This window comes from Ascaphus truei, chromosome 3, assembly GCF_040206685.1.
Source record: "Ascaphus truei isolate aAscTru1 chromosome 3, aAscTru1.hap1, whole genome shotgun sequence".
Lineage (NCBI taxonomy): Eukaryota > Metazoa > Chordata > Amphibia > Anura > Ascaphidae > Ascaphus > Ascaphus truei.
In genome coordinates this window covers 403,411,434-403,426,787 of record NC_134485.1, presented here as the reverse complement: position 1 = coordinate 403,426,787, position 15,354 = coordinate 403,411,434, and the positions used below count along the sequence as shown (strand labels likewise).

The 15,354-nt window shown below is 38.6% G+C and overlaps 1 protein-coding gene across 1 annotated transcript in view; it reads left to right on the top strand.

The window, feature by feature from the left end:
- TMEM135 (transmembrane protein 135) overlaps nucleotides 1-15,354 on the top strand; it is a 420,640-nt gene that overhangs the window by 381,109 nt on the left and 24,177 nt on the right. Inside the window, exons 7-9 of the mRNA XM_075592564.1 lie at nucleotides 4,994-5,035; nucleotides 7,826-7,972; nucleotides 10,128-10,197. Coding sequence (XP_075448679.1) covers nucleotides 4,994-5,035; nucleotides 7,826-7,972; nucleotides 10,128-10,197 — 259 coding nt within the window. The remainder of the gene's footprint in view (nucleotides 1-4,993; nucleotides 5,036-7,825; nucleotides 7,973-10,127; nucleotides 10,198-15,354) is intronic.

Below are 15,354 nucleotides of genomic sequence, written 5' to 3'. Positions count from 1 at the left end.
GATATATATTAAAACATGTATTAATAAATTAAAAATACATGCAACCCCGTAAAATAGGGGCTCTACTACAACAGCCCAATTATAGAAAATGACGCTCCTGCATGACTAGATCCAATCTATCCCACCCCAAAAATATGGCTTGCCCCTTTATATGAGATGCATAATAAATGTGTAATACAGTAGCATCACACTTTAAAATAATGTAATGTAACATGGGAGCAAGCTCCCTATTAGTGGAAGATACTATGCGTTCTATCATTCCACCCTTAATAAGTCTATATTGTGTATAGCAAGCACAGTCCTAACATGATGTATCAGAATAAGAGAGTGGTGTAAAAGAAAGTAGAGTTGTGCCCTTACCTCTCATTTACAACCTTGAGGGTTCATGTCCCTATAGATATCCCTCAAAGAGGAAAAGAATGAGAAGATAAGGTAAGATCAACGCAATAGTGTTGGTCTAATAAAAAGAGACAGGTGTAAAAACGCCAGAGGAGATGTGGTGAGATACCCGGCGCCCTGGAGTACGCAGGCAGGGCTCCTCTCCCCCACATCCTGGGTCGCATCTGTAAGTCAAATAATGACACCACACATCCTGCACGTTTTGCTTATGTAACCATGCCTGGTTTTGGCTACCAGTCTGCCCTCCCTGTCATGTAAGCAGCTCTCTTGAGTGACAGAGGAGGAGGTGGGTCTAGGCGTGTGTAGGCATGTGTTCTGCCCAATCCTGGGTTCAGACCTGGTACCTTCCTCCCTTGTACTTAAGGGGCTGCACTACTAAATATACTCAGTTGTCTCCACCATTGAAAGACAGGTAATCACACAGGAGGGCATCTTGCATTGGCACTTACTGGCCTCTCCCCTTGGAGGAGAGTGAATGATACCATTCCCCTGGTTCTGCTAGAGAACCAGGGAAGAGTAAGGACTGCTTAAGGTGCCCTTGGCCTGGAGTGGAAGTCCAGGGACCATCTAGAGGTTGAAGACCTGTGTGAGCTGTATTGGGCAGAAGCCTGTGTTATACTGTGCTGAAGCAGAAGAAGATACCAGTTCCAGTTAATCGTACTCATGCCTAGTGTGCAATCTTTCTGGGGGGAGTTGAGTCGTTATTCTGCAGGAGATTGCCTTCATAGATCTGGAGCCTGCAGTAGATGGAGGCACTATACTGTCAAAGATCAGTGATGTACCCCAGAAGCTTGTCCAGACGTCACCACAACCATCGGTGGACCACTCAGCATCCTGTGAATCAACAGGTAGTCAGCACTGCACCCCATATAATGGCAGAATCTCCCAGAGGGGGGGGGGGGGGAACAGCGTGACACTTGCAAGGCTTTATCAAGGGGTAGTGAGTAGTACGTGATTTGCCTTGCTAATGGCTCACTAGTGCCACCGGGCCCAAAGGGGCAACAAACAGCCGTATGCAGGTGTGACCTGTTTTTGTGTCATACTGATAGACGTATTTCCCATATTTAGCAAAATAACAGTATGTTTAAGTGAAAAATATGGATTTTTAGGAGTGAGACGTCTCTACTATTCTCTAGGCTGCAATAGCGCCGATCTGGTGCCAGCTTTCGCCTGGGAAGGTCCATTGACTTTAATACAGTAGGGCATTAGAATAAGGCTCTATTATACGGGTGGTGCTAAAAATCAGTGAGAGTTGTAGAAAATCTGTCGGGTTGACATGTCTGTATATAACACTGGAATGAGTTTGACAGGCTGAGTCATGAGAACCATCAATCCATCAGTTTGTGTGAATTAAGTTTAATATTTTGCACAAGAGAACCTTTCATTAAAACATTAACGACGGTAAATCCAAGTGAAAGCAGGAAATCTTGTGGCACCTGATAAAAAAAACCTCATACGTTATAGATTAGTTGAATTTGGGCAATAAAACAAAACAGGCTATTGTATAATAAATATACATATGCATACTTTCAGCAACTTGCAGCTTGAAGTAATTACACGGTAAACACACACGGCACAGGAATTTATTGAACTTATGGTATTGGTTAATGGCTCGAAAAAATACACAATCCTTACGTGTGTTTCAAACGGTTTTGGAAATAATTTTGCTCCAGGATATGCGATTGTTACAAGAAGCCACTACTTTGCTGAACAAGTAAATCTCTTGAATCTGAGTGTCCGGTTTCTCTCCCCTCCTGCTGTCATGAATTTGCAATTTCTCTCCCAAGCTACTTCTTTTTCTTCCGTAAACATTTGAACACCGTTTGCAGCTTAAACACTGAGTAAAAGAGCTTGGATAACCCTTGTACACTAGTTAGGCGCTTAATACACAGTCTGATCATTTACTGCTTCTAGCCTTTACTAGTTCAATATAAAAACATCTGGGTGCTATCAAACTATTTTTTTTTAAAGAAAGGGTACTTAACACCAAAATTGATATTCAAAAAGGCGTATTATACTGTACCGTCCTGAAGATAGTCCACTTTGGAACTGCAGTGTTTGGCCATCTTTTTGTATTCTTTCATGTACAGTATAATACACCTTTTAGAACATACATTTTTGTGTCTCAAATACCCTTTTTTTTTTTTCTTCAATCTATAATACACCTGAAACGGGGAGGTTTTTCTTGCAAGATGCTTTAGTAACGTTTTTCTTGCAATAGGCTTCACAAATTACTTTGTAATATCAAGATATACTTTAAGGATATATAATAATAGTAAGAAGTAGAGTTTCATCTTTAAGTGAATTTATTTATATATTGTGCATACTTTTTGTAGGCCAACAATGTTTCAGAATTTATACCAACTTATTTTTTCCCAAGCTCATTGCCACGTTAAGAAACAAATACTGAACTCAGGTGTAACATATTTGTGAGTATTATATACTAAAACGACTTGTTACTACACAGTAACAAACATTTAAGTCAACAACGTTTCTCGTCGGTTAAAGGTTACTGTTACACAGCTGTATTGCATGTAGATCAATATCGTAAGACTAATTTCAGGAAAATTGATAGGAATTCTGCATCTCTGATATGGTTTTTTTTTTGCAAATGTGTTAAATTAGCAAAAGAGGCAGTTTCACAAAATGTCACTGTTTCTGATACTTGACAGGACGAATCAAATTTCCCTACTCACAAATGATGCAAACCTATGATGTTATTGCAACCCGTAGTACAGAAATACAGCTGGCCTGCCTATATTGAGACATGACTTATATTCTTAAAATATCAGGAGACACTGATAACAAGTGAACCGTCACTTGTTTGGAGTGTATCCCTCTTACAAATCGCAGTGCAACGCTTGTACATTTTTTTGGCCTGCAGCCCCATAATCTTATTTATTTAGATCATTGGACCCCAACTACACAACTTTTATTTTGCTTTATGGGTCTTTCCTTATACACAAAGACTTGACCCAAAGTTATAATTTGTACCGGACATTGATGTAAATTGATTCAAATTAGACTAAAAGCCTGTCTACACATAATTTCAGGGTCAGACATTCATATTTTCTATAAACCAGAAGTTGTAAAAATGGTAAAAGCATTGCGTTTATGATGCCTCTGGGCACATGGGAAATATGAGCACTGTGCGACTCCATGCATGCACCCCAGTTTGACCCTGCTGTAGACAGGCGTGACAGAAAGAGTACAAAGTTGCTCATATTTTATTGCTGCATAGCCTCCAACTCCTTATAAAAGTACAAAATTTGGCACGAAAGTCAAACAAGGGACTTTCTGCGCCAGTATAATCACGATGGTACATAACATCTCGGATAATAATCTCAAGCATCTGTTTGCATGGTAGATGGGGACATCTATTGGTAAATGCTATTGTTGCAGTAATGCAAAAGCACAGAACAACGGAAGGACCCCACAACGCTAAGAGGATATCAAGTCAGTGGCAGTTAACCCCCGCCCCCCCCAACCGCCAAAGTACTATATTTTAAGCAGTCTTTACTGCTAAGTAAATATAGCCTAAATCTGAATGAAGAGTTCTAAAATAATGATCCTATTTTCTACATAGTTAAATAACAATGGAGCTTACCCTAAAGAGAGAATAATTTTCTGGTTCTTTTATTAAAAATAACTTTTTATGAATACAAGAATCATGTATACAGTACTTGTATTATAATGAACATACTTTATTATTAGAGTACCAGGATGTTTTGCTATATACTGTAGGACAATGGGGCATGGATTACAATGATATCAAAATAACATATACAGTAACAAAGTACTATACTATACTGTACAGTACAATGGGTAAAAAAAAAAGGGGGGGGGGGCTTGCTCATAGAAACGAATAATACAGATCAAATACATTTTTTTGCGGTCACAGCAAATCAGGGCCAGTATAATTTTTTATTTTATCCATCATTCATTTATTTTAGCCCTTACCCCATTCAGGGGACATTTGTAACATTTTGAGGGAGCGCCACTGTCACCACGTTTTTAGTCACAGCAAAGTAAGCATATGGCTGCAAACCTGTAATCCTGATGCCATGGACTTGCCATTTAAAGGTTTAGATTCACTTTTTTTTTGTCGGGACTACAGGCCTAGGCTGATGTTTTGGTTAAAAGATAAGGATATCTGGAAGGTGTGGGGTTATGAGGCTGTATGGGGAGCCATTGGTCATGTGTGGAATAGGGATGGTGTATTGGGGAGAAGTTACACATGAGTTTAGAAATCGCGGTGGTCAGTATGACTTGGTGCTTTGTAAAAGATGTCTCGTCATTATTGCCGAGTTGGAAGTTAGACAATTTGGTGAGGTACTGAATGTGTGGGACGAGGCACTGCATTTGTGTTTCTGGTGAAAGTTTAAAATAACTATTTATTTTGTTTCCCAAAATTATTCTCCTTTTTAAAATATTTAATTCATTTGCTTTCAAACTCTTTGCTAATTCCAATCAAATGATCTGACTTTGTGTGTTGGATAGTAGGCATCATAAACAAAACAAGGACAGTGGTCTATACTGAACACCTATCATAGGATGTCAACAAAGATTAAACCACTGTTTCTTTTGTTTGCAGGTGCAAAGATGGCTTAAAAGGATTTGCCTTTTCAGCACTTAAGTAAGTAGATACATCACCACCCACACCATGTATGTCGTAACTTGTTCAATGCTGTCTCTTCTTTTCTTTTTTAACACATACTGTACTAACAAGTAAGGCCTTGATTATACCAAGAGCTGCAGGGTGGCAGAGCTATCCTGTGACGTCACCCTGTGCTGCCGCCGAGTGGCATCTTGATTATACCAGGGAGACAGACGAGAACAGTGGCGGAGGCGTGGCCATGAGCAATTCGCCCTCATTGGCTGATCCGCTCACGTGACGCGACCGTCGACGGCCAATAACAAAATCCTCTGTCTCCTCTCCAGTCGTCCGCCCTGAAGCTCCAGACGGCGCGCACGCTGCGACAGGTGTATTGACTTGAATTGGATTGATGTATTTTGTTTTTGAGCCGATGGCGTTTTTCTGTATAATCCATGGCCTTAAATTCAAAGGGAGTTATTCATTAAACTACAATAGTACAGATCGGGGCACTACTGCATAAAAAAAATCCCATTAACTTTACTAATAATTCGAATTTCCATAGCAAAGTGCTTTGATCCGCACACTCACAGTGTAATGAATAATCCCCTAACTCCTAGAATGGTATTTCTTTTTAAAGTCATAATGTTTACATTTCCATGATCCTATAGAAACACATTAATGTGGCTGTTAGAGTATACCAGTACTTAACCCGAAAGTAAATTATATGCCTGTGTACAAAGTCCTGCTCTCTCTGCCTGAAGAAGTAGATAGGGGAGTACAGTATGTAACCTATGTTTCCTGCAGAGTCTCCTATGAGTACTCAGGAAGCCATTATTTTTTGCAGCCTTAGCAAGCTGGAAACTTTAATGGGCCATATCTTCAGTACAGCACATTTAATCACCCATAAACATTGGCTAGTCTTTACTCTGTGGAAGATAAATACCTTTTAAGAGCATCCATTTCTTTAACATAGCCCCATTAGCTATGCAGTTGCTGCTGAATCTCAGTGCTGTTCATATGGGGGGTAGTTCTTTAAGCCCTACCATGTACCAAGCTGTGTTCACTGGCGCACTATATAGATAACTTAAGTACTTGTTGGGTAACTACCTTGGCTGAACAGTCATCTTCGTGTTAGACTCAAGTTTACAATCACCATACCTCTAACTTGATCAACTTAATTTGCTGTATATAGGATTGAAGGCTACATTCCATACTTACTAAATAATGGTATGCTATAAACACCTTCCAGCCCCCGAAGACACATTTTGGCCTATTCACTTCTGGCGCCAGAAGTTGTTTTATGGACCGCTTAGTAAACATGTAAAATAAGGCAGGATAATACCAACGCGTTGACATTTGTAGTTTGCACTCACTATTCTTGACAAGGAAGCTTTCTTCATTTGGCGATCTCTGTCTCCTCTTCCTCCTCCTCCAAAATAAAGCTTTTAACTTCCCTGCAGATTAATATCAGTAATCCAGCACACACCCTGTGTTCTCTTTCATTTATTTTGCTCGGTCCTTCAAGAGCCCTTTAATCTTACTTAGTGTCAGAAAATGGCATAATCTTGAAGGTGTTCATTACTTTTGCATTTAAACTGAGCACTGCAGGATGTGTACATAATGTACTACGGTACAACGTCATCACATGTTTTCTGGGGAATCTGACAGATTTATTAATGCTATTGTGGTTATTATAACGAACTGTATTGATATCCTGGGTCATTAAAGACTAATCATCACTGCCACTTGGCAGTTGTTTGAAATGGAAAGGCACTGTCTTTGTACAAAGTGCTGTTATAGAGGGAGCTGTTTGTTGTTCCTCTATTTTGATTTAGATTAAAAACAAAATTTGGGAATTTTAGTCTGTTTGTTAATTCCCTTTCATTTTTATTTGCATGTAATGTACTATCTGCTCCTGTGACAGTAAGCGGATTAATTAGTGCATTGATCGTTAATCATTACTGTTTCCTTTCTTACATACAGTATTACACATACTTTTCTTATCTCTAATGCCTTTACTTAGGTGTGACTTGGAGTGCAGGGCTAGGGTTGCCAGGTGTCCAGTGTTGAACCGGACTGTCCTGTATTTGGACATTCTGTCCAGTAAAACATTAGAGGTAATACTGGACATGTAGGTGTTACCTTTCTTGACATAGTCACCTGCCCGTCATGGGAGGCAGCGGTATTTCCCCGAGCAGGAAGAGAATAGGGCTGTTTCTAGGGTGCAGGCAATTCCTCCATCCAGATTGGCTGGCTAATGCAGCCAATGAGGAGGAGGTGTCAAGAGCCTAGGAGAGGCGCCAAGGATAGGAGGAAACAGCATGGAGTGAAGAGAGGTTAGAGGTGTGTGTCTCGAGCGTGTCGCACCTTTCACCATTGTGTTCAGTATTTTTGGTGAAGCCGGGGGGGGCAGCTCGTGCACAGCGCTTCACCGCAGATCGCGGTCTTGGGAGAGAGGGAGAGATTGCGACAGGAGGGGGCGTGGCGGGGGTTTTTGCGGGGGCATGGCCATGACCTCACGCGGCTGGTTTGCCCTCATTGGGGGGCAGGGGCGTGGCCACGCCTCCGTCACGAGTTCCAAATCCAATTTTTTTGTATTTGAGAGAACTCGTCGTAGAGCGTGGCTGCACCTTACGCGCGGAGGTAGGGACTGGGACCGGACTGATTGGGGGGCGGTGCTTGTGCCGAGGCGTGCGCTGTAGAACGCACTGGGACCGCAGCCTAAAATGCTCCACAGAGAGGTTTAAACAGTGTTCAGGAAGGGGAAAAAAAACATTGTCATCTTTCATTTTGAAAGGAATTCATTTTCTGTTATGTTTTTCTTCTCAGATTCATTGTGGGAAAGGAAGAAATCCCAGCACATTCATTTTTGCCAGAGACTGTGTATGCAAGAGTAGAAAAAAAGATCAAGGACCGGGAGGAGGTTTCCAGAAGAATGAATATCATTGCTTTAGCAAAAAAACTCGTGGACACAATGTAAGTATTGCTGGTTCTCTGGTAACTGTGCAATCCATCTCACCTTTCCCGAGAAAGCATTGCGAGGGGTTGTTTACTATAATAAGTATGTTCCTACAATTAAGTAGCAATACCCAGCACAAGCCAAAGCCACTTACATAATTCAAACTGATAATTATAAAAAAACAAAACAAAAAAACATGTCAAGCTTATAGAGTGAACTGTTGCAAGATCCCCTTATTTTAAAACAGGGGTGCTCAACGCCAGTCATCAAGACCCCCCACCAGGTCAGGTTTTAAGTATATCCCAGCTTCAGGACAGGTGGCACATTCAGTGACTCCGTCAGCCACTGATTGAGCCACCTGTGCCTGTCCTGGGATATCCTTAAAACCTGGGGGGAGGGGAGGAGGGGGATCTTTAGGACTGGCGTTGAGCTATCCTGTTCTAAAGCGTTGCATATCTTCTTATAGTTTGAGTAAATCTATTTCTTAAGTTCCTAACAAAGGTTTGTCTGAAACGTAGATTTTTCTCTATTAGCGATTTCTTTGTAAATATTATTCTTGTAGTTCAAAGTTCTAGTAGCCATATAGGTTCTGGAGAAATGCAGATTTGTTGTAGGTGGTAATACCTTTTAGCCGTCTCTTGAAGAAGAAATTTATGGGGTTTCGAAAGCTCTGTACACTCTAATTTTGGTCTACTAAATGGTATCATACCCGTCAACTAATCGAAATATTATTATTGTAACAATTGCTTGTGAAGTATTTCTTCAGTATTGTATATACATATTGCATAAGCTTGAATCGTTTTTTTATGTTATGATATCCATATAACAAAGGTTAAATGATTTTGTAAGAAGCCAAATCAATCTTTTTCAGAACAATAATAATTGATGCTGTGAACTACGCACAGATAACATAATCATCAGAAGTATAGTAATATAATTGTAATATTACTACTTTATTTTGGTACTGTATGCTGACACTATGTACCCAACACGAAGTATAGACAATTTCAAATAAGCGGATACCGTAGGTGTTAAAGGTAGTTAAAAAGGAGTCTCTGCAACCCAAGAATAACACTAAATAATCAAATTTAACACTTACAGTACAAATCTAGGTTAATTGTAGGGAAAATAGGATGAGTACTGTAGGTATGTTTGGTGATAATGTGGTGTAGTCATTTGTGCTACGATTTTAGCTAAGATTTGAAGGTGGGGATGAGGGGCCTTGAAATGTTAAACTTTTTTTTTTCATATATTAGTCATATGTTTATTACCCTATTTATTAGTTTGATTTATTGCTGCAATAATGAAGGTTAAGAATTTTTTTTTACTTTGGTGTATTTTTTTCCCATGTGCTTCTTTTTAGTTATAGAGAAGTCTAAAGCATGATCACATTCCCTTACCACTTTGGCTGTGCAGTGACTTTTGTGATGATTTATGGCCAATGTACTTTACTGTAAACGCTTGGAAGCGCCTAAGAAATTTGGCACTGGCTATTAATGAGTGATTTTTTTTTTATTTAGCGGCAAATACTTGGCTGTGCAATCATGTTGCATTTTTGAGCCAAGAATATGAAGGTTTTCAGTACTGGTATAAAATGTCACATTTTGCTGTCTTGAAAAGATTACCACTCACTCTGTAATATGACAGCTCAAAATATGATACCATTTGCAAAAAAAGATTTATGGACACGGCATAACAGACCAGAAATACAAAAACAAATGGTAATTTTGTTAACTTTAACATCAATACTATTCAACATTTCCTAAAATATAACTGATAGAATAGAGCTGCAATGGGTCTTAAACCTTGGTGTTCTACTTCAGAGATGGTTCTTCACAGATACCGAACCCCTAACATTGAAACTATTATGAGATTTCAGTATAGTTGTACTGTACAGTATAAATCGTATGCGTATTGTTCCTCTTTGGTGCCTGTTAGTGTATTTGCTCTGTAACTGGGAATTGGTCACACTTTTCATTTACAGTATGGTCTTTCTTCCTTTTACTCCAACTATACATTTTGCATAACTGCCCATATGTATTTATTCTGAAAAATACTGTGTTGTTAAATGGGAGATCTGGACAAAAGGATATTATGTTTATTTACTTGTTACACGCACACATTTTTATTTATTTAATGCATATTTGTTCTAACCGAGGATTTTGTGTTTAGATGCAAACATGGGCCAAGACACAGATGTTGTAAACATTATGAAGACAATTGTATCTCTTACTGCATTAAGGTATGTTGATGATGTCCAAATGTACATAGATTAATAAACAATGTTAAACAATAACAAGACATACAGGGAACAAGGCCAGATATGGCAAGTACATTGCTTTGAAGATCCATGTAACATAACAGCTATGAGTAATTGATCTAAGCTTTTAAGTTGTCCTTTACTTCTTATGCCAATAACCTGTTCCAGGAGCATGAATATTATGAAAGATAATTGGAATGAGAAGTATAATCAATCAAATTAGCATGTAATAATAATAACAATATGGCTTAGACTCACATTTTAGTTTATTACATTTTTATTACATTAATAGGGATGAAAAAAATGTGGGGGGGACTTTATATTGTAATTTATATTCCTACAATTGCAGTCTATATTTAAAGGAAAATAACTTCCCACAAATTCTGTTTTCAAATGTGCTGCATCTGTACAAATATGTGAAAGCTATTATCAGGGAAATTTGCAAAGAGGATATAAGGAAGATCTCTATATCGTCTATGGACAAGAATTGGGATGAAATAACTTTTAGAAAGTAGAAATATTTACTTTAAAACCTCCCACTGTTATATACTAAAATGGTATACTTTAATTAAATGTTGGTGAATTAAAAATTCATTAGCTTAAATGGTTGTTTATTTTTTTTAAACTTTATAGGTTTTTTTGTTCTATTATTTTACTGCATATCAACTGATCCCTCTTTTGTTTCTTTGCCTATTAATAGGGGAAAGCATACATATAATTGATTATTTTATTATAGGAGTAGAAGATATAAAGATGCAATAAACCTGTTTCTCAGAGTGCCTATTATACTGTAAATGTAACTTAAAAACAATAAATCATATACTACATACAGCTCAACCCCCTTATAACGCGGTGCTTGGGGTCCAAAGAATCACATCGTGTTATAAGTGGATCGCGTTAGAAATAATGTACAATTGTATGCATTGTACAATAAAGTATTTAAGATACCAATAATCGTGTTGTAAAGTATTCATAAAAACGAAAATTGGGAGCCACGCTTGCATCGCGTTATAAGCGGATTCGCGTTGTAACGGATTGCGTTATAATGGGGTTGAGCTTTATTTAGATCCATTACTTCCATTAGGGAGAAGGAGTGGCTCAGTCAGTCACTGACTGACACTGAGATTGTTTCAGGGGAACCTGGTTCAATTCCCGGTGTCGAGTATGACTGAGCCACTAATTGAGCCAGCTGTGCTGATGTAGGGATATCCTGAAAACCTGGCCTATTTGCGGCCCTCGAGGACTGGAGTTGTGCAGGCCTGGTCTAGATGTTTTCCCTATGTAAATAAAGCTCAACCCCCTTATACCGCTGTGCTTAGGGTCCAAAGAATCACATCGCGTTATAAGCAGATCGCGTTAGAAATAATGTATCATTGTATGCATTGTACAATAAAGTATTTAAGATACCAATAATCGTGTTGTAAAGTATTCATAAATACGAAAATTGGGAGCCACGCTTGCATTGCGTTATAAGCGGATTTACGTTGTAACGGATCGCGTTATAACGGGGTTGAGCTGTATTACCTCATGGGTATTTTAGCATAACAATTTTAAGATCAAATTGACATAGATATTAAGCCAGAATCCTTTATGGTTGCATCTCCTGGTGACATTGCTACCTTCTATTGGCCACCATAGCACATCACCACAGCAATATTGTATGGAGAAAACTATCAGTATTTCAGCCACCATTGACTCTAAGGGACCCTCCAGTTAAGATAATGTAAAATAAATAACCATCCTTTTTTAAAGAAGGTTTCAGAAGGTTACTAAAAGCCAGAGATAGACGGATCTATCAAAATCCGTTCCCCTGGAATTTCCCAGGCTTTCCCTTCAAAATCCATTCTATGGGGTAAAATCTGTCTGTGGATTGGGTATTAAACAATCTGAGTGGATTCATCCTCATCTGCCATTGGATACAATTGTACCCAGGTGGATTTTTAAGAATCAACACTCCATATCCCATATCCCATATCCCCCCTCGGATTGAATCTAAATGCAGATTAATAAAAATCTGAACGTGGATTATTGATCTGCCATGTGGATTTTCAGTGATCCGGAAAAAAGGTGGATTGGCCATTTTGAGACTGATCTGATGTCTACTAAAAGTATATAACTTTTCTGGAATGCGGGATGTTCTTGGAAAATATTTAGTAAAGAGGAACCGTTCTTTATGCACCTGATGACTATTGACTTGCCTTATTCAGGACTCTAATTCCCTTTGAATGGACTTGTAATCTTCCTGAGCAAAGGAAATATGGCTTCACACCATATTTTATAGCGGCTTGAATAGACTGCTTGGTATTATAAAGAATTGCTAAGTGGAGAACTTCCAGTTTTGGGTGTCCAAACCTACTACATGGTGCTTAATATAGTTCGATACCTAATGAACTAAAACAATAAAAATAAATAAGTTGCTATAGAAATGTCTCTACGACTGAACAGTTTCCGAATCTGTATAAAAATGTGAAAGAAAGAGACAGTCAAGAAACGGGGCAGGGAATCCAATATGTCTGAGAAGGACAGTGCACAGTGAAGAAAAACCTCAAACTTTGTCCCCTGACTGAAGACATAGCTAAAGCAGGAAAAACAACTGATGAGCTGCTCTTAGAAACTCAAACACACAAATTCACTGAGTATTTACAGAACATTAAATAATGAATCTTACAATTAAATGAAAGAATACAGTACTTCAAAATAAACAATGATTGGGTGAGACTATTTAGGATTTTAGTTAGCTGAACTTCTCTATACAGTAGGTGCTGAGGGTCCTGATAATCGCTATTTTTTTCCATTCTGTCAGGTACATTGACACCTCCACAGAAACATTCCCCCTCTAATTTTCTGGGGGGCAGCTCTCTCAGGACTTTTATGGAACAGAAAAAAGTGGTGGATACTGGGGAGCATTAGCAACAACACAGATGTTCAGCTAAGCATTCTTTACTTATATGCCTAGATTGTTTCATTAGGTAAATGATCTGGTAGGACAAAGGATACTGGTGAGTTGTTGGAGCGATCTCCCAGATGTCTTTCTCTGGCTGCTCACGACTCGCTGATCCTGCTGTTTATTGGCCCGCGCACTCCGATATAACAATGGCTTCTTCTCTCGTTCGCCGCCTCCTTTAACTGTCGTTCACTTGGGCCTTGGATAGAATGCAACCCCGTCTCAGGAGCTGGTCCTCTCTGCTCTCTCTCCTCATGGGTCTGACTCGCATCTCATCCCTCCCTGCCTGTGTAGTCCCACAGTGCAGCTGCTGCGACATCACAAATCCGCTGGGTCCTATGGCCTTACCCTTTTCCTCTGTTCACTGGAATTGGCAATGGGTACTGGCTGTTACTGCACTCGACACTGTGCTGTTGGTGTGGCAGTTAAGCGCTTCACATCCATCTTATACATATGTATATATGCATACATATATATGGGGTGTTACACAAGAAAAACCTGAAAACTATTAAATAGAACATATACAGTACTGTATTTCCACATTGCAAAAGATCTTATGTAACATAAAATGTCAATTTGACAAAGCTGACTTATTACATAGCTTTTGGTAATGTAGAAAAATAGTTCTGTAAAAGAGATACTATTTATGAACGTTTCCTACCACATACAATATTTGCACTATGTAGTGTTTTTCTTTTTTAAGGTAATATCGCTCCCCTGGTGTTTTTCTACATAGCAAATGGAAATATAACTGTATGCTCATTTGCATGTCTTAGGCAAGTCTGCAACCCCGCCTTTCACCATTATCACCCAGCACACAGCACTTCCACTGCAGCAAGGGATTCTGGGAAATGACATGCAAATGCGCACACAATGCCACTTTTTGCTTCAAAACCATTTTAAACATGGTTCCCTATAGGCTTAAGCATGCTGCATGGTCACAGCTTTAAGCGCAGCCAGGGTTAAGAAGAATAGCCAGTAAACCCACCCACAGACAGCTGTTTCGACCTTAATGGGTCTATATATATATATATATATATATATACAGTGTTCGACAAACCTATACATTTGCTCGTCCCGGGCGAGTGGATTTAACCCCCGGCGAGTAAATATTGGCCCAAGCAGCACACGTTTGGTACTAGGTGGCGAGTAGATTTTTTTTGTGTGGCGAGTAGATTTTTTGGTGATTTGTCAACCACTGTGTATTTATATATATATATATACATATATATATTTTTTTATATATATATTATATTGTGTGGTTCTATATAATTTATAGTAAAGAGTGGTAAAGCTGCGGAGCACCACCAATAAACAAAAAGGTATAAAAAACAATGATCCTGAGGTGAATCCAATAAAAAAAAGTATATTTATTGGATCACTTGTGACCACAAGAGAGGTAAAAAACGCACTCTAATTTATAGTTTGGAAATATGATTTTCATTCTTTTTTTATTTGTTCTGTTTAATAAAGTTGTGACATGAACGAAATGTACCTTTAACTAAATATATATACTAGCTTTGATTCTGAAAATCCATTGGTTACTGATACAACTGTTTTGTAAATGCTTCTGTCATGTTGAAAACATGAAGAAGAAAAAATATATAAACAAATCCTACGTGGTTATATCTTTTTCTTCTTCTTTATATACATGAATAATAGGGCAATAATACTCATTTTATGGAATTTTCTTTGGTTACCCTAGAGTTGTTACATAGTTGTGGGTTGCAATGTGGGTACATCTGAAAGACATTATGTGCATGGAAGACTACTTTGGCAGGGAATTATGTGATACTGGATAAGATGAGTCTACAACGATTTCCTACAACACGGAGCTTTGAGATGTTCTGTAACATAACACGAATCATATGCTTAATCCCCTCAAAACTGGTATCCTTTCTTGGCTTAAAACAGGACATTTAAGTTCCATTACTATTCAGCACTGCTACTAAAATGACATACCCTTTCCAGAATGCAGGATGTGCTGGAAATATCTTGAAAAGTATTTAGTAAAGAAAGTTCTTTACGCACGTGATGGCTACTCAGTTTCCTTCTTAGGGACACTAATTCCCTAAAATGTATTAAATGTTAGCAAGTAAACACAGAATGAATGAGCGGCCATGTTAAGGAAATTTTGTAGAACGCAGCAGGGCTTGGAGCATAATCTTTCTAGAAATTGGATTTTATTTATACAT